Below are 20,902 nucleotides of genomic sequence, written 5' to 3' on the forward strand. Positions count from 1 at the left end.
GCTGATCTCTATTCCCGAGTGTGTCATCATACGTAGGGACACAAACAACAAAAAAGAAAGCATGTCAATATTGTGATTCAAATTCACAGGACGCCGTGCATATGAAAGAGGAGAACTTCTTTTCAACACGACAGTCCCCTCAGACACAACCTGGGTTTTCAATAAACAAACGACAAGGTCTGAATATGAATGGGGAACTCCAATATGCAATGCACAGTTTCTCATTTGCTACAAATATGTGAATGATGAGCAAGTGAAGGAGGCATTTCAATAGAAATGAATGTTTGTAGCACGGCCTTAGTTACATACGACCTCAAGAACCCACTCAGACAAAGACACAGGCGCCCACACGCGCACACATTAACACACACATACAGAGCAATAATGTGGGTTACGACGTACATCGCCCAGCTGTCTGCAACCAAAGCAGAGGTTTACAGAAAGTGAGCACGCTGCTGTGGTCACTATGGCAACAGGAGAGCACAGGTAAACGAGTGTTGTCCACCTTTCCAAGGTAGTGGCGAAGCACAAAGGCGGTGATTTTACCAGCACTAAAAGCTTTAAGGTCCCAAAACGTTTGTTGAGATGTAATCGTACGGCCTCTCTGTGCTGGTGATTCTTAGCTGCTCTATGGCACCAGGCCTGCTTTACAGGATCAGGTCTGCTTTACAGGATCAGGTCTGCCCCTTGTCATTACAGTTTAAGGACTTCAGTTTACAAAAGAGCTCAAATAGATGGTAGGTTTCTTTACAATTATAAGGACAATGAAGATGTGGTTTTTTCAACATTATCATATTTGAAATTGATGTTCAGTGTAATGTGTTACATCAAATAAAACAACCTGTTTATTATTATATTAATATATAATATAATGTATGATTATACATTATAGTTTTACGTTTAGCTCTTCTCTAACTCCTTCATTATACACACAGTAAATTGCACATGTCTGATCAGCTGGATTTGATACAGGCATTTTGTTGTACTTCAATTTAAAGTCTTTAAGAATGACCCAGGGGTTTGTTCCAGGTGTGCACACAGTAATCCGACTCAGCGACCACAAATGATTTTGTGTGTTGTCTTGTTGACTCATTGAGCAAAACAATGGCAACCAGATGTTGCTGTGCAACACATCGAGCTGTTCGGTCACAGCCTGAAAACAGAGCCTGCTGACAGTCAGCAAGTGCAAGTCCATTAGCTCGTCTGCCTCTCCCTCTTTTATAGACGTGCACGAGTGTGTCTGCACACATGCACGTGTGCATCTATCATTACAGCCTTGGGAGGATTAGCTGAGCAAGGTGAGGTGCAGGCAGAATTTTAAAAGGGTGTAGGGAGGGGCGGACTTTCTAAGAACGCTCATTAGCCGAACTCTCCCTCGACCAAAAAGCTGTTAAATTCAACATTTCATATAACCTTGTTGGGTTTGGATTAGAACAACAGCACAAAATCAAGTGCTATCAAAGCTACACTAATGCACGAGTAAATCAATCTGAAGGACCTATAGCTATGCAGGAGAAGAGTCTGTAAATTGTACTTTAAGCTGTGCATCCTGCAAAGTGTACATTGATTTTCTTCACAAAGCATTAAACTGTATGCAGCAGTCCAGCCCCAGAACAACAGCAGAGACTTCAAATGAGTTTGGTTTTTAAAAGATTTTGAAAATAACTTGACAGGCAGACATATGGAGGACTGAAATTAAGGTCGAGAGACCAAATGCATCTGGGCCCATCTTACAATCAAGGCTGGAGAATCCGCAAATATGGCAGAGACCAAATTCTATAATTGTTTTTAACGGTTACAACTTCTACTGACCTGCAGAACAAGCTGTTTTTATTTCAGCTTGAATTCTGCAACCTTGTGTAATCTAACTGTTTACAACAATGAACATTGTTTATGACACTGCTAATCAAATGCACTATTATTCAGCTCGACACCACTTCAGAGAGGTCAACAGGGAACTGGAACCTCTGCAAATATTAGCTCACTGGACTTTTTATTTGCTTTGAGCAGCTTTATTTTTTTAAACCATTTCCTGTTGAACACCGTGCACCATCCTGATATCCATACTGCAGCTCTACAGGGCTGCTGTCTACACTGGTACTGTAACTCTAGCCTTATGACTCAGCTGTAGAAGCACAACAGCTATTATTAATGTTGAGCAGTTCCAACACTGTTACTTCTTCTGTGGTTTCGCTCCTTCACTGATAGTGACCACATTTTTTTCACATAACCTTCCTCAGCAGGAGACCATAAAGCCCTTCTCTCCTGAGAGCTGCAAACAGCAGTAAGCTGTAACCGAGTTAAATACAATACCACTTTAAGAAAGAGAGAGTAGTATAATTGCCAAGGACACCACTTGATACTGGAGCCTAATAATAGCTAGGCTGCCTTGACCTCTATCCCATCTGGACTTCATATCCCCTTGCGGGGATATTTATAACCTCCCAGCTGTACTATACTTGAGGACCACACACTTGTCATTGAGAAAATCTGGATGAGCAAAATTCTCTGCTATTATTTAATTAAGAAATTCATTTAAACACTGACAACAAGACAATCAATTAAGAACAAACATTATGTGGCTGAGCTTTGATTAAGCTCCTGATTAAAATGTTTCTGATAATCTTCCCCTATCTTTAGCGTGCATGACACAAAGTGAACATCAAAGCCTCTTGACATATTTTTCCTACAAATAACAAAAGTTGTTATCCATTGTTACTCTTATGTAATCCCGTAGACGTAGTTAGTAGACTGATTGCAGCCACGCAAAGTCGGAGCTGTGATCCAGACAAATGGCTCATAGCGGTTCGGCGCCCTGAAATGACTGAGCAAATAAGTTAACAGCAGACAGACAAGTAGTGAATGCTAATACGGAGGCTGGTGTCACTGTGCAGCCCTGTGCAGTAGTCCGTAATGGTTTGGATACGCATGGACACACACAAACACACACAATAACACACTTCTTTAGGCCTTTGTGTTTGTGTGTGTGTGTCTCACAGAGAAATGTTGGCTCAGCTCTCCACCATCAGCTTTCACAGAAAGCATTGAGGTGGTATATGTAACCCACTGCTCTGTTTTGTAAGCAAACCATTATCATTGCTATTAATAGCACACTGCGGGTTTCTCTTTGCCACTCTACAGCTTTTTTATTCTAGAAGATACTGATAAATATCCATTTAAAACCACATGTAAGCAACACCACAACAAGCAGTTGTAAGACTGTAAGATGTGTCTGTATAGAAGAATCTATAAGAAACGACTTCAGCCAAATAAAATGAAGAAAGCTCATCAATTAGCAGCAATGCAATATTTAGTACCAATCAAGTAGTAACAACACTGTAGGATTAAGGAGTAAAACCAAGGGAGAAAACATAAAATCTCAGAAGAAAAACAATAGGTCTTTTCTTACTTCTCTAAGATCATGTAACAGCAAAATCTTAAAAAATGCTCAAATGGGAAAAAGATTCAGCTTCAGAACATTTTCTTCAGCCTGATCCTTCACAAAGAAAATCCTTCCTCATTTTATTTTAGTTTCAGTTTTTCATGTCCTTGCATTGATGTGGTTAAGAGCATCGGCATTGTGAGGTAAAACCAAACAAGGAAGGAACCAAAACAAGCACCAACAATGATTCTCAGTCCCTGTATTACTTTTTTTGCAGGGTTATTTTAGTGCTTTTGTAATACGCTGTTGTCATTTAGATGATTGGGTACAACAGCTTCTTCTAGCACTTTACTACGGAGAGAGGAGATTACTGTTGGACTGGTAATTGCTAACGTGAAACTCTCTCTGTTGCATTTCATTTGCACAGGGTATATGGTGGCTGTTTTGAAAGCTTTGGGCAAGATTTCTAATTGCAGGTTGTTACCTGGCACAGACACTGGATGCTGACTTTAAAGAGCTCAGTTGGAGGGGGATCAAGCACAAAAGAGGATGACTTCATGTTGCCAATAGAGGCACTGACGGCCTTTTCTCTCATCATAATAAAAGATTGTAATTCTAGATCCCAGGGAGATGCTAGATAAGTAGCAGCACTGGTTTGCTTGATGACAAATTTAAATTCAACACAGTTGTTGTGACATAAAGCTGAGGGCACAAGTCACTGAGTCACCTGACTGGCAGCAGAATACGGGTGAACAAGACACCCTCCAACTAGCTCTCAGCAACTCATAACTACATTCATCTTTTAACCTTTTGCACTGACAGACAATGTAAGCGACACTGATGTCGTCAGGGCTTTATAGCCAGGACGCCATGCATGGTACATCCTGTGCCCACCTGCCAGCAGTCAAGAGCGAGAGGTGAAACAGGCCTGCAGTTCCATCATCAAACCTGAGGCTGTAGTGCCACTAAACAGTGAATACGACCCACTGGTTAGCAAATTAACATGTTCATTTTAATATTAGTCAGACTCAAATCTAAGCAGGTTTGATTTTAGGTGTCTGTCATGTTCATTTCATAACTTTACATAGGCTTACAAAGTATTTTTCTGACAGACACACACACACACTCGAGGGACTACAAGATAGGGAAATTGATCAAGTATAGAAATCAATATCACTCTGAACCACTGCAGAGGGTATACGAGGTTTTATTTGGCTGATGTTCAGGTAAGTGGGCCACATCAGTTAAGAAACTCACTATTCAAAGCCAGGCTGAACTGACTTGCGAATAAACATAAACCACGAGCACTAACTAGACCCCTAGACTCTTAAATAAGTCAGACATGAAAATAACCTTGAATAACAAACTGTAGCACCTGCATCGTTCTATACTGTATCACAAATATTCACTGGTGTTTTTCTGAGATACTGCAGGCTTTATTTTTAAATAAAATGTCCATAGCTGTCTCAAACCAGACTGGAAGTAGAATACATAGTTAGCTGTTTTAGACATTATGACTTTCTGTACAATAATCATTCAGCTAGGATTTCCACAGAGGGAGTGAGGCTAATCATATTGAAATCCTTGAGTCATAACCGTGGACGGATGCTCTGTATCACCACGTATCAGATATTCATGCTGCTCCATTAGGCTTCAACAGACATTCCTCAACCCTGGACACGGTCAGCATGGCTATTTAACCACCCTGAAACTGAGGTTACTAGTGTCACTGCCTGAGCCATCCTGAATGACAGCTGACGGGGGAAGCTCATCAAAGAGCTCTCCAGGTGGTGATACTAAGTGGTGTGAAAACCGGCTATGGGCGCCTCATCAAAAACCAGTCACCTGAGACCAGCAATAGCAGCTGCTGATGAGGTGCTTGTGTTTTGCTGGCAGACAGTGTTATTGAGACATTTTGTTCTTTCACACATCAGCCAGCAGTCCTCTGGGATAAGGCAGGGAGGTGGGCAGCCTGCAGCACTGGTACTGGAAGCAGGAACCACATCCCAGCACATGACAGGGTGATTCTGGTACACAACAACAAGCTGACGCTACCTGCTGACTGCATGGCGTGGGGGAAAAAAACTATTCCCCATCAACTTCAACCCATTTACTCAACCATATGCTACGTATGACGCTGAGCTCTGGGAGGAAAAGTGAGACACAGAACAACAAGAACAAGTACCATTAGCCGCCCACAGCTTGTGCTTAGACACACACACACACACACACACACACATACTCAAAGACAATTGAATGCTCACCCACGCTGAACCATGAAACAGACCAGCTCACCATGAAAAAACACTTACATGATCGCACTCTTGTTGATTCACTGGTCCTCGAGCCTACACTGTCATTAGAGTGCAGCCCTTTGACAAATGCATTATTTCATGGAAAGAAATTACTTTTCTGTGCTCCTCCCTTCTGCCCCATGTCTATACAAACATCATTCGAAACCAGTGGCTGCTCCAGCTGTCAGATCAGAGGGCAGACAGACGTGGAGTAAGCTGTGGCTCAGCAAAAGGTGGAACAGCAGGTGAAAGTGGATGACACAGTTTGCAGGCACAGATGGAGGCATGGAACAAGCAAAAGAGGGTGTGGCAGGGCTCACCATTCTCAAACCAGATCGCACATTCCTGAAGGCTGGAGTACGGCACCAGCTCCCCTCCTTCCCCCTCCAGTGACACAAGCAGTCCTTCCTCCCTGAGCGATGACCAGTTCATCAAAAATAGGAGAAGAACAGAAAAGAGAATAGAAAACAGGAAAAGAAAAACACCTGCAGCGGAGCACGGGGAGGATAGGTGCACAGGAACAGAAGCTCTCCCTCTCTCTTCCCTCTTGTTGTCTTACTGAGAAAATCTCCACAGGTTTCAGTGCTGGTGCTGCCCGCTCAATTCAGTTGCAGTAAATGATCCAGAGCCAAGCAGATATGGCAGTGATGGGAGGAGTGAGAGCAAAAGGAGGAGGTGGAAGAGGAAAGAGATGGAGAGGAGGGAAAAGAGAAGGAGGAAGGAAGAACACAGCAGTCACTGTGTCACTGGGGAAAGAGGGGGACACGGAGGTGACAACTCTGTGATGGCAGCATGTACTGAAGGTTGGCCGAGACCTTTGCTAAAAAAAAATAAAAATAAAAATGAAACGTTTCCTGCGAGGAGCCCATGAGCACGGATGTGAGCGAGCTCCTCGTTCGCCTCCGTGACTGCATTAGCACTTAGCGTGTTATGTATAGATGTGAGAGGCGCACGCTCTCTACAGGAACAGGAGCTCCAGGTCTCCAACAGATGAATGGTGCAGTGCTGCTGTTGTCATGGCAACCGCAGAGCAAAAGGAGGAGGAGGAGGCGGAGGAGAAGGGTGGGTGCTGAGGGAGGAAAGAAAATGGCATAAAAAAAAAGAAGAAGAAGGGAGGGAGCGTGTTATTAAAGGGATACAGTTTTACCATTTGTGGACGAAGCTTTGGGAACACATCGGATCACAAGTGGCGAAAAAAAGGAGCAGAAGTGCTATTTGATAGAACAAGGATTTCAATAAAATCTACTCCATTTTCCTCTTGGGCTCAGGCATCCCCGTCTGTCCTTGTTTTACCCTTGAAACTGTATTTGTACAGCTGCAGCCATGTCTTACAGCTATTTAGTGGTTCAAACCCACGGGGCTGTGAGTTTATTGGGGTTCATATCCGTTTTTAAGTGCTTTTTATTAATCTCCTCCAGTTACACTTATTTCCCCAGAGTGATATCTCTAACCACCTGCAAATGTTACCAACAAGCCTTAAAGATGTGCTAGAGTTACAGGTAAGTCGTGAAACCCGGGTCTTTCAGCTATCCCTGCTGGCAAATATGCCCCTGGATCTTTTGTGCAATGGGAAATAACATTGACACGTGCCTTGATTTGACTACACAATACTATTATCATTAAAATTATAAAATAGATACACATGCTCTGTTAATAACAGAGAAAGCAGGAAATAAATCTAAATCTTTCTAAATTTGCACGTATATTGTATTGTATTAACGCCCTCGTGCAGCTCTGAACAGCTTCAAGCTCAGGAAATAAACTATAATGTTTCACGTCTTTTCCATTCAACACAGCTTTATTGGCCGATATGTAGAGTGAGAAGTAAAGTGAAAGTGACGGTGACTTATTTCCTGTCTTTCTTATTAAATTCCTTTACCTGAGCTTTTTAAATAAGCGACACACACCAAGAGTTATTTATTCTTTCCACCAGCTGTATTAAAATGCCAGTTTAAATTAACAATTTGTTAGTGGGTTTAAAACATTCAGTAATAAACTATTTATGATAATTTGGGATTTTTTTGTTTTTGTTACTTATAAAATCGATAGCTACATAATAATCTTCATAGCGATCATTGTTTTTCTCCTCCTTGTGCATTATTATTTTTAAAAGCATGTTTGCCTTTGCATTAATTTAAATGTAATGCCATTCCACCATAAATCTGATAAATACAGTTATGCTGATCTTGAAATCTGCGAGCTAGCCTTCTACAATCTGTGCTTTTACTAGAGAGCATCAGAATATCAACTACAACAGACCCTTCAGAGCCTCACTGAACACTTTTTTCCTCTGGTAAAGTCAAAAATGCATAATCAAAGAAATAATGTGTTATTTTCTGAGCATTAGAGATGGTTGTAGATGGCTTTTGCTTCTCCTGTCTTTATGCCAAGCTAAGCTACTCCTACAAACTGATTCACAAAGTATTTACTCCGCATATATAAGGCTTGTATGGTTTGTTTCTTCGAATGTTTTGCGAGAAATGCTGCTAATCAATGCTAAAACACACTGACGTTACATCAAGCTGATATATGTTTTCATATATCTGAAATTTCTTGCATCTTCTTGCAGAGTTTACAGCGAATGGTTGGTTTTAGCATCAGTTATTCGATCTCTAAGCTTTCATTTTACTATTCTTCACAGCCACTGATTTATATCACAGAACTTGTTAAATTGCAACAGATGTCACACAAGAATACATTAATCCCTAAAGTAACATTACACTGACACTTGTGATATGCTGATGTGTGCATTTAATGAAGAATAATGATTATATTTCATCCCTTAAACATGACTCTTTGGCTGATGACTGACATATGACAAGGATTTTTGTCACAGGACTTAACCTAACCAGTTCTTCAGTGCTCCTCCTGAGGGCATCATACTTCCATTTCAATTACTCCATTCTACACTTAACCTTCACTCTTAATTTTTCACCTGTGACAATGGAGCTGAAAATGTCACATTTCCTTTCAGCGGAACAAATCCTTTGGAGGGTCTGTGGTGGCTGGGAGGGTTGAGGCAGAAAATAAAAAAAGAAATAAAAAAAATAATGAATAAAATAATTGAAGAACAATTTTCTCGAGGTGCAGTGCTGGGTAAGGAGGCGTGGAGATTGAGATGTCCCAAATGTCAGTGTTCATTTCAAAAATTCACAGAGGATACCAGATGCCATATAAAATGCGAGCCTGACTAAGGAGGCGTGGAGAGAGGGAGATTGAGACATCCCAAATGTCAGCCTTCCTTTTGAAAAACACATTGAGAGGACGAGATGGGATAAAATGCTTAAGGCATGGTGCACTGCAGGTTTATGTTAGATGACATCATGACTTAAAGTAAACGTCTGGGTTAAATTATGGAGTCCAGAAACCAGCAGAATGTTACTGACATTTAAAACTTACTGTGCAGGAGTAGAGTTATTTCCCAAAAGAAGCACAAACGCAGTGTTTTCCTCTGGTTGAAAATACTGAAATCCCAATTTCCCAAAGCCTAAATAGCTCCATTTGTGCAACTTAACACTCTGAAATTATGAAGACAAATAACTGCTGGAATGTAGCTGACATAAAGGATGTAGACGCTCTGTACTGTGTTTTGAAGTACAGCACATTAAGTACTTCAAAAGTTAAGTATCTCAAAATCTAACACTGACAACTGTGAAAGTCCCAAAGGTCTAAGAAAGCAGAAAATCCTACAATTTAGAAGCTCTGATCAATGTTAGACTTTAAAAACAGCGTAACTAAGGATTAATTGATTGTAAAATTACTAATTACTCGAAAAATCATCTGATGAACTCTTCATTTTAAGTGTGTAGTTGTAATTTATGGTGGTGCAATTTACCACACAATGCATTCATCCATTTTTAGAGTAACTAACTATTTATGACTATCAAAATACTTCTGATATATTCTTTCTTTTATTTGCCTTATCCACTAATCACGCATGCAGCAACTTTGTTGATTATTTTCATTAATAACTTAATACGCTTATAAATTCTCATTAATTAGGCAGCTGTTTAGTCAATTACACATCAGACAACAGTGTAAAATGATGTTTGACCCAAAGAGATTTAATTCACTGAAATGCTCAAACAACGAAATCTTCAAAATCTCTTTTCTCTTTGCGCTTCTGTTTGAAAAAACAATTAACTTATTATCAAAGTTACAATGCAAAATTTCAGCTGCGGTGTTTAAAACTGAATAAAATCTTATCATAGTTCATCTAAGCAAGAAACAAAAGACAAAAGAGCGATCCTGTTCCATCTCTATGTGAAGAATCCCCAACAAACGATGACGCTAAAAGGCAGAAATGCTAAATTTAACAGAGTGCAAACATTTTAATATGGATCCTTTAGGACCACCCACACAATGAGGTGTAAAACCTGACTAAGCACTTCTAGTGCACACTATGACCATCCACACTGCTGCTGAGCATTTTCAGACATACATCATGTGACAAAAGTTAGCTTACTGTAGTACAGTGGCACTTATTCACATATGAATCCATTACTGTAAGCACCAGACAGACAATGGATTTTAGATATACTCATAGTGCTGTGATAATTGCAGCAAGAGTGGGAAAAACTTAGGTGGTATAATTAAATTAAACCTTTTTTTATGCATTTAAAAATGGCCAAATTCACTTTTCTACCTTTTGTACCATGGAGAGGCAGCAATTGTATTGATTGCTACCATTAATTAAGGGAAAGCAGTGTAATCGGGGGAGAGATGTTGAAATAATTCCCCTTAAACGTTTCAGAGTGGAGCAGGGCCAATCAATCCAATGGGAGTGGCGTCTCTGGTGAGTCTGACACTTGAGTGAGGTGTTTATTAAAGAACAAATAAGCAATCAGCGATTACTACTCATAACAAGTCACTAATAAGATATCACTGGGAGGATGAGCAATCATTGCCACTCATGGTCTTAGACAACAGCGGACTAAAAATAGATCATCATAAACACAGTGGTTGAGGAATCTGCATTAAGGTCAAGTAATACTGCACATGGAAACAAACCCTGACAAGTGCATTTAGTTAAGTAGTGTACTTAAATACAAAAAGGTGCTATAGTTACAGTAGTAGAATATTTCTATTTCACATTACTTTATGGAAATGGTAAGAGTCTGTACTATAAAACAGTAAAATGCTATTTACAGTTACAGCAGTAACAGTTTGCTAATATATGAGAGTATCATGATTATGGGGCCAATTAGACTGTATCAAGTACTTGATACTTTTATTATTATGTATTTTGTTTATCATACTTACAAGCTTGTTTTGTGAATAAATTAATTTAAACAGGTTAATTTATAAATTAAATCATCCAAAGTTCAAGAAGAAAACAGACAAAAAAGGGGGATTTAGTGCTAACAAGGCTTCAACTTGGAACGATAATCACTTAATGTGACTAATTTGGAAAGTTATGCCTCATTTTGTCTTCAGAAAAACGTTTACTATACATTGTTCCTCTGTGGATTTTGTGCCACATCACATATAGACAGAGTCAGCTGCCCAGAATTGCTGCTCCCAACCGGCTGCCAGCCAGTTTCCAGCTGCTCGCCTTCTTCTCTTGCCCGATACGGGGTCTCTACGTTCCACAGTAACCACTAAAGACCAAAACATGCAATTTCAGGGCACCTCCAGCAGTTGGTGCTTAACTCATAAAAACACTCACATAAACCAATGCACGACCTAAAGCTTTCTGAACTGTAGACACAGCCCACTGCAGAGTCATGTGTATCTGTGCCGCCCCGAATAGTTATCATTCACATTTTCACTGTTTTTCTGTCTGCTGCAGGCTGCACTGTTTGAATTTTATTCATTTTTTTATTTTATAAGAAGCATCTCACAGACGAAACCTGGGGTCTGACTGTTTCAATTTTCATACAAACAAACAAACTAGCAAAACAATTGTGCACCTACTCCTCAATTAACATTTTAAATGCTTCACTTTTACTCAAGTGTGACATGCTTTTACAGTGTACTACTGCTGCTTTTAGATTAATATGAATTATGAAGCATTTCTCCACTGAACCCTGGAGAGAACATATGTTTTCATGACTGCACAGCAGGCGACAGAAAACCCTTATATCATGGCTTGCTCTAAAAATATTTCATAAAATGAGCGCTTTGCTCGAGAAATTCAAAAGGCTTGTAATTATGTTAAATCATAATGGTTAAAGACACTGTTCTCCAAGCTTCAATCCAGAGTCAAGCCCAGTGTTGGCAAACAAAAGTGCACTTCATACAGACACAGAAACTCCTGACCGTGTTGTCGGGGCTGTGCCGAAGGCAGAGGGATCAAAAGTATAAAGTGTGTGTTATTGTTAGCCCTGTTGAATTAAACGTGAGAGAGTCATGAACAAACCGCTTTTTACTGTATTAAAGTATGAGAAAGGTAGATCAAGATGTGGTCATGACAGATATTTTTGATGTTTTATGGCACTATTTTATATATTTGGCTTAAGTATTAATACTGTATTGGCCAGAATGACATTTGCTCTACTAAGAATCTACTTTGAGGGAAATAGTTTTGCATTGCTTCATGTCTATAATCAAGATTGACAACTAGTGACAAATAGGTAGAATGAGTGCACCGGGGTGGGACATTATGCCTCCTGCCTGCTTCACCAATCTGTTTCACAAGTTGAACCCTCAAGCATCTAAAGGCCCCCTTGAGAGTCTTCACGCAGGCAGAGGGGATGAAATCAAAAACTCAATGATTCTCTAAAAAGGTCAATGCTTTCATAGCATTTTCATTCTATCAGAGCCTTAAGGTTGAATAACTCAAGTCCTCGCCGCCATCACCACTCTGCCTCCTTTAGACCAATCAGGGCCTACACAGGAGGGCAAAGATAGGCTGCAATTGGTACAGGCCACCAGGGGAGGTGAGGGGGATCAAAGTGCCGCAGTCTTTACACCTGCTGCTGTTTGCTCTCTAATGCACTCCTCTGCCAGCGCTCTTCCTCCCACCTCTGCAAGCTCTGGCATGGGAGGGGTTCTGGCCTCCGACGCCAGCACGCACACAAACACACACAAGCTTGGAACCGTCAAGCTGTGCAGGAAGTGGTGCTGAGTTGAATTAATTAAAGGGTGAGAAAGCCTGGGTGGCTGAGACCTAGTACAATCTGGTGCTCGATGCCACTTGAAAGCAGACTCAGGTCTTTGAGGTCTTGAAGGACAGAGGGCACCTCAGGGCGTTTGAGGGCTTTTCTGCATTTATGGTCAGAGGCGCTGCTGCAAGAGCGGCCTAGCCACTGTAAGCCGTGTGAAGTCATATGGTCGACATGTGACCTCAAGAATAAGCCTTGATGGGAAAAAACTGTATGAATGGAAGCAAAATCACCTTTAATCATGTACAAATGTCAGTCCTGCGATTCTACATCTGTCACATTAATTTACAAAATCCTATATTTTCCAATGTTTTTCTTCTTGCCTTCATTACTACAACAGAATACAACACAGGGCACTATAGGTGGCATGACTGAGACGTAAATCTGGGAGGATTAACACAGTGCTTGGCTAATCCTGCCAAAATAATATCTCTCACTGTCATGCACAAAAACACATAAGATGGCACATGGACATGGGCTAATTATACAAAAGTAAAATAAATCCAGAATCATTAAATGCAGCAAGCGCACAGCTGAGAGTTAATGCATATTACAATTGAGAGAATCCCTAAATCCTAAGTTAAAAATCTAAAAATACAAAGCAGTTCACAACAAGCAGCACCTGACTGGTATTTTATGTCAAGCCAAATGACTACATGTACTATAACACTGCAAAGAGACCCCACCCTACCTCAACTGTGGAATAAGAATGGCACAAATGAGGCGGCTCTGCACATCATTAATGAAGATATTCTTAAATAACAACATTCTCTGTGACAAGATAACAACACACGCATATATATATATAAATTTATATATGTACATACATGCTGACACAAAAAAAAAAAAACAACAAAATATAGACATCAAACCAGACAGAATCTGTTGCAACATTAACTAACAGCAAAATAAGAATGGAGCACGCAAAGATGGCTCCTCGGATAGCAGAGGGAGGCGAAGAGAGAAAGTGTGATTTGGTCTGATAAGATTGGCTAGGTCTCAAATCTAATTCTCAAGCCTCTTCTCACCCCACCCCCCAAAAAAACAGAACAATCGGCCTCTGCTGGATCTTGTCACACACACAGAACCCTCTTCAGTGGTGTGGCACACCCAGATAAAATGAAAGAAAATCAGTTTTGGCATGTTTCCTCTTTAAAACCCACAGTCTGGATGACCCGGGAGAGAGCATAAATCATTCTGTATGATAAAAACCATGGTCCCTCTGGTATATTAGAAATGGTTAATGATCTGAGGAAGCTAAGAGGCTGGTGCACCCTAGTGGTGACTACTGATTCAAGCTTTAAAGTCCTTCACACCCACTCTACTTCTATGTGGAGGCAGCACTGATACTGGGTGAAGCTGCAATGTCAATATTTCATTTCTCACTTTGAAATCCAGTGCAGCAGTAAGCCACGGATGTCCAAGCTGCCCTGTGTACCAAACCACAGCTTCCACATAATAACAGCACAGGGAACATGACACAGACTCATAATCCAGTTAATGGGGAGACAGAGGGAAGGCGATTTTCCACATTCTCTGATGTCGGAGATGTGAGTGGAAGGAAACGATTAGTGGTTGGAGATAAAGAGCGATAAAGGAGGGTAGAGCCAACCACAGCTCACAGTCCGTCAGCTGTCGGCACCGTCAATTAGGTAGGACTTTGGTGATTACAAGAATTGTAAATTGCAGTGTTTGCCGCAGGCCGGAGCCCGGCCCTGCTTTATGTTTCTACTCAGAATTAGTGGGTAAGTAATACGGTAAGTGATTCTGCTTATCAGCATGCATCAGGGCGAGAAAGCCATTCTACTCCTCTTCATTTTGTCTCATAAAATCTGTTTTAATTCACTGTGCATGCTTCTCTGATTAGCTACCCTGCCTACAGTGGTGCATTGAAGGGTTAAGGGAGGCTGTATTAGTACAATGAGACTGTGGAGGAGGACAGCTACAGGCAAAGATGTGCGTACAAGACAAATCTGAACCAGATTTAGCCCACATGGGTTGGCTGTGGTTTCCCTCCCAAACCCACATTTTGAAAATGTGACGACATTGCTTAACTAATTTAAATTTGAAGCCTGTGTCACTGTTGTATTTTTATTGTATAAATTTCTTTTTACCTGTGAGCTTTTTCACGGGCTGTAGCCTGACACTGATGGACTGGTGAGTGAGCAGAGGGGAGGAGGGCAGCGAGCGTGACATGCTCTCCATTATGCGAATGTGCTGCATGCCCTCGGTCATTGAGAGCGGGGGCACGGCGTAGTCTCCTTCAAAGGCACAGTCGCTGTCTATGCTGCCACCTGTAGGATAGGAGGGAACACAAAGCAGTATAAGATGCATTTGTCATTTTGAACAGCTCCCTTCTGTATTTTTGGATGCAGCTAATACTAAATTCTAATAACAGAAATGCTTTAATAATGCAATTCAACACAATCCATATAAAAATATGATATATAACACTCACAACAGGTTGAGTTTTAATTAACTATTTTCATTATTATTGCTCATACGTTTGCTTGATAAATGTCAAACACTTAATTAACAATTAATTTTCTCTCTGTCTATTTAATATTTGCACACTAGTGCTGTTTATTTGAGCGCTGCTGTTTGAATTGCACCGTTTTGTTTTAGTGCTCCTGTTTATTTTTTAACCATGAATGAAATATGTATGAAAGTCAGATATGAGAACCCTGAATACACCTCAGCCGGGTCCCTGGATTCTGTTATAAGTGCAACAGCAGTATTGAGTGTAACAAGACTGGAGTGACCCAGAAGAGAGAACAGCCCTGCAGGCAGCATGTGCCGTTTGCATTCACTGTTATAAACTACAGGCTGCCTGACTGCTGTAAGCCCCACGGTAACACAATACCCTACAATTTCAATATAATAAAGGAGAATTTTGTGTTTAAACAAACCAAAAAATAAGCACAGTCATGACCATGAGAGAGCATTTTATTTACAAAAAGGCCTCTCACAATAAGCAGTAATTACAGACACACAAGCAACCGCTCTCCATCCATTACCCAGCCTCGTTTCTCTACTCTTGCTACAAAAAACACAAATTACGACAACTTAGGGATTTAAAAAAAAAAATCTTCACACACATGAAGAACACGCATCTGTCTATAAACACAACATCCATTTTGTGAATCAGTTCTGGCTCCGACTGCCCATGTCCCTGCAGACAGGGCTGTAAAACCAACTGGTCAAGCAATAGTCTCACATCAGATAACAGCAGCCACAGTGAGACACGAAGCCATTATCAGACAGTAGTACATGACAAGTCCCACAGGGTGACCGTACAGTATAACTGTTAGGACAGGAGCAAATCAGCTGCTGTAATGCATATACAAATACTTGCACATTTGGAAGAAATAGCAAACACACACACACACACACACACACACATCTCTGTGGTTACAGTGGTGGAGTCAGTCCATCTATTCACTGGGGAATGTCACTGCAAAAGCAAAAACAACAACCAGAGCAGCGGTTACATCCCCCAGCATGGAAATTCTCTTCATGTATGCAGAGCCTGTGTGAATACCAAGGGGGAACTTGGTATTCTGGTAGCAATTATCGGGCGTCAAGATCCAGCTCAATATTTAACACGTTCCAATATTAGATTAAAACTCACAATAACACAATGATGTCCCTTAAAATTTCAGTTTCAAACAAAACTCGCAAATGAGTGAATTTTAAACTTTACAAATCTCTTTTCTGAAGAGTCTCATGCAAAATGTGATAAGCTGAGGCAGAAATCAAAAGGCGTGTGAAGCCTGGGAGGGTGGAGAGGGAGGAAGGAGCTGCACTTCAGTGGTGAAATCCACAGAACAAGTGTGTAGAGGGGGAAAATGATAGTGTTTTATTTTAGACGGTGATGGGAGACATGTTTAAGGGCCACTCCATGCCCCGAAATAAACACAAACACCTACTCAAAGAGGTGTTTGAGTTCACAACATGCACGAGTAGAGGAAAAAAACAGGCAGCATTAAATTATAATTGTCTAAAACATTTCCTCCCAAGCACTGACATTCCTGCCGTTGATAAACATCTAGTGCTGGACTGTGCACAGCCTGTTTCCACTGAAGGAACTCAGATTTACACACAACATTACAAGAATATGAAATTCATACAGTTCCATCCCTATAAATGCAACTTCAATAGTCATAAACTTTTCTGATATAAAGTCTAATAAAATATAGCTCGACAAACAAGGCTCCATGGGTTCCAGCTATAAAAACATTAAGGGAACAGAAATGGAGAGTCCAAAAAGACCGCCTGGAGAGATGTATTACAGGAAATACAAAGGTAAAGGTAGGAAAAGAGGTTGCATGGTTTTTCTCAGCAACTCTGCTTCTCATTCACTCACATAATACACATTCATGCCTGGGAGCCGCTCAGCACACTGTATAATAGGCAACAGAATAGAAGACAAGCTATTGCTGAGGTGCTCAAATGGCTTTTACAGGTAAAATTGTATTTTATGAATTTTTAAGGTCAAGGTTACGGAGTATTCTCTGTTTTGAATATAATACTAAGATAAATAAATAAATAAAACAGGTAGAATGGAAACATTTCTGCTAACTTACCTTGGCCGACGTAGCTCAGGTGAGGGTCTAGACTGGGCGAGCGGGGGTCTCCCAAGTCCTCGCTCCCACCATCTGCAGACGAGGAGCAGAGAGAAAAGGACAGGGAGTGAGCTCTGTGGTGCTGGTAGCATTGTGAGGAGGTGCGGGCCAGCAGCAAGGCCACTTCCTCCTCTCCAATCAGCCAGGTGTGGGAGCGGAGGACCCCCAAGAGGCTGCTTACACACAGCCCCTCCACACCCTTCCTCCTGGTGCCCAAGCGGCCCCTTATGGTAGCAAAGGGGGAACGTGCTGCTAAGCTCCAATTTTTCCGCCTCCCCATGGTTAGACTAAACAGCAAGCCTCTATGTGTAGGGCCTGCCCATGCAGATAACAAAGTAGTTTACATTGCAGCCATTGTTGCATGCAGCAAGTCCTGTGTTAGCACCAGCATCATAGAGCTCAGTGGGCTCCATGGTTCACTGAGCAAGAACTAGCATTAAAACAGTGGGCGTATCCCAGGATAGCTCCACATATAGCAATGATATGAGGATCAATTATGCCCAAGGGAACAGGCAGGCAGAATCAGCCATAGTGGATGGAGCTGAAAAGAGAGGTGGGGGCGGCATCACTGGCCAGCACAGTCAGTGTCATCCGGGGATTGTTTCATAATCCTGTTCAAGTGCAGATGGATCTACTGTAAAGCATGACAGGCCAGCAGAGGAGGTTTGGAACAAATGACTTATACTGCAAATAAACACATCCCAGCAGAGTTAAGTGAGCTATTAATAAAACTTAAATAAGCTACTTGTGTAAAAGCTGGTCTAAGACGATGGAGATAGATATAATACTGCATTAAGTTGAAAAACAAGAAGGCTTTTTATCACAAAAGGATTGTATATTTTGGCAAGTCTGCACTGTGTTTCAATCCCAGAGCTCACCATGAGCACAGTAAACCCAAACAAATACTCAGATATTATCTCTCCCATCGCAGATTCACACACCATGTGCCAGTAGCCACACAGCAGGCTAGATTGGCTCGCTGGTGGAAAGATCAAGCTTGTCGATGGGCCGATAGAATAAGCCATGGGGCATGATTGTGTGAGAACTAGGCCAGCCTGAGATTGACACTGATTGAGGAAGGAAGTCCTCGGCAGAGGATTTTCAGTGACTGCCTGACCTGAGCCACCATGTCAGGACGTGTCAAAAGTGTCAAATTAACCGGTATCCTGACAACATGTGAAATATGATGCAATCAAAACATCCACATTGGGTGAGATTTCAAAAACAACTCAACAATTATTTTATTCTTGGTGTCCACAGACAAATGCACAGATCCTGCTGCCAACACTTCAATTTCTTGTTCATGTTCAACGTCAACAACTCACCAACACAAATAGCTTCTCACCCCGTATACACGATCAGCCATATGATCTACTAAAATCAATGTTGTGAAAATCCATACAGGCTTTGTAGATGGTGTGCACTAGCTACGAGCATTGATCGCACAGTGAGGTGTGAAAACGCACGTTTGTGCACACGAAAGCACGTTTACAGAGTGAGACGCCGTCATATACATTAATAGATTTTGCACAACAAGCTTTGCTCCTGTGGCGTATCTGATTAGCACCTAAGGTGAGGTTTTCAGACACTTGTTTGTCAGTACTGAGCTTGAAATGTCACGTGAACTGTTCATACATGAACTGAATGAAACACAATAGATCACAAAAGTCGAAGGCTTTATCCAGTAGTCAATATTATTCCCTAATTAACATATGTGGTCAAATATTAAATTGTACTTATTATACATAACAAGTAGCTTTAATGTCGAAAAGCTGCAGACTTCACTGGAAATGAAACAACTTTTATTCAGGTTCACTTACATTCCACCCACTAAATGACAAATCTATGCACAACCTTCAATTTAAGCGACTTTGTTAGTGAGGTTTTGGGGAAAAAAACATGACGCAGCACAAATGTGGCTTCACTGTACTGTAGCTGCCTTTCTCGGCATTACAATTTCCTGTTGGGTTTGGGAAACGCAACTAACACAAAAGAGAACGCTTCTATTCTTCTGTACAGATTGCTCTCTTGTTAGCCGTGATCACAGCACAGTGTCATGACATCCAAATCAATGGCCTATTAACCAGGCGACATGAAAGGGGAGGACCGGTGGTTGACAGAAGATGGAGAGATGTTTTCAGTCCAACCGCAGAGACAAACAGTGGACATCAGTCTGGTTCTTGCCACAACATCTGTCAACCACTCATAAGAAGACAGCTGAATACAGCTCAGTACCAGACTCTGTCAGAAGAGACAATCTAACCTCATTGTGTTCAGCTGTAGAGTCAAAGCTGGGCTCTCTCTGAAGGTAAAAGACCATCTTCTAAACCTAAGAAATAATAGTGCACTTACCCTGTTGGCTTTTCTTTGCAGCCATGTTACAGTGTCAGGATGTCAAAGGAGCCAATTTCGCATATGGACAAAGAGTCATTATGGGAGAAGTCAGCATGACATCTGATAGTGATCCCATGGCGCATGGCAGAAAACTCTGCTATCATTATCGTTCAGACTGATTTTGATGAAACCGCCCACGTTCACAGTGTTCAATGTGACCTCTGCTCCTAAATGTGTCTCGTTGCACAGGTGCTGTTTAAGAGCAATTACTGCAAATTGTTGTCTTTTGTGCAATTGTCTCTGAAAAAGCAAAAAGAAGAGCTTAAAAGTATTTGACACGAAGCTAAGTCATCACTAGTCAAACTTATGTTTGATCTCTACAGTGGACCAAATGTCTGATTAACTAAAAACAGGCAACAGACTAGACAAACCCTGCTTGTCTTTCACTTGAGGAACCCTAGAGAACAAGTCAAAAATGTATTGAGAAAAACAGATTTCGACTGAACCGTGTTACTGAGACACATCCTGGATTTTAAGAGCCCAGAGAATTACGTTGTTCAGCTCAGTGACAATGTAGTGATTCAGTGTGAAGCTCAGTTCCTGTTTCTGTCTTATTTCTTACCTGTGCTTATTGCTTCTGGGGCTTTGTTGTATTGCCAACTTGTTGTCACTCCCTAGTTTCTCACCAGGAAGAAAAATAGTACCCAAATTAAACACCAGTTACTCTCTATGTCACAGCAAATGCTTCCAACCAATCACTGCAACGGCGTTCCAGGTTAGAAATAGTCATCCTATTTTATCACTGTTCCTGTACAATGAATTACACCAGGCACACTAATACTTTCTTACTTTGTATATCTTATGCCAGCTTCAATGACAGCATAATAACTATAACAGGTCTGCAGGAAATTAGACATTTCTAACAAAGTGCACATCATCTTCCTGAAATCCTTTTATATGATTTTATTCTTGGGTGAGCTAAATGCTCAACTATCTCCAATCCCTATAAATCTTACACAGAAACAGAGAGATCATGTGTGAGCTACAATAATAAAACATGCTGACATTTATTCAGCACACAGTTGCCCACACACAAATAAAAATGAGTGTGAGCACCATATATCACATGGAGTTGTGAGTGGTGTGTGAGTAGATGTACCA

The 20,902-nt window shown here is 41.1% G+C and overlaps 1 protein-coding gene across 4 annotated transcripts in view; it reads right to left on the reverse strand.

The window, feature by feature from the left end:
• The window catches only part of tanc2b (tetratricopeptide repeat, ankyrin repeat and coiled-coil containing 2b), a 117,127-nt gene that overhangs the window by 44,707 nt on the left and 51,518 nt on the right, over nt 1-20,902 (reverse strand). For 3 of the 4 annotated variants that reach the window (XM_026351722.1, XM_026351723.1, XM_026351724.1), the window contains 2 exons: nt 17,369-17,440; nt 14,897-15,076 (listed from right to left, as the gene is read on the reverse strand). In XM_026351722.1, coding sequence (XP_026207507.1) covers nt 14,897-15,076; nt 17,369-17,440 — 252 coding nt within the window. Of the gene's footprint in view, nt 1-5,996; nt 6,124-14,896; nt 15,077-17,368; nt 17,441-20,902 lie in introns of those variants that run through there. The other variant, XM_026351725.1, reaches the window with a different exon arrangement.

The sequence above is a fragment of the Anabas testudineus genome, chromosome 19 (genome assembly GCF_900324465.2).
Source record: "Anabas testudineus chromosome 19, fAnaTes1.2, whole genome shotgun sequence".
NCBI lineage: Eukaryota > Metazoa > Chordata > Actinopteri > Anabantiformes > Anabantidae > Anabas > Anabas testudineus.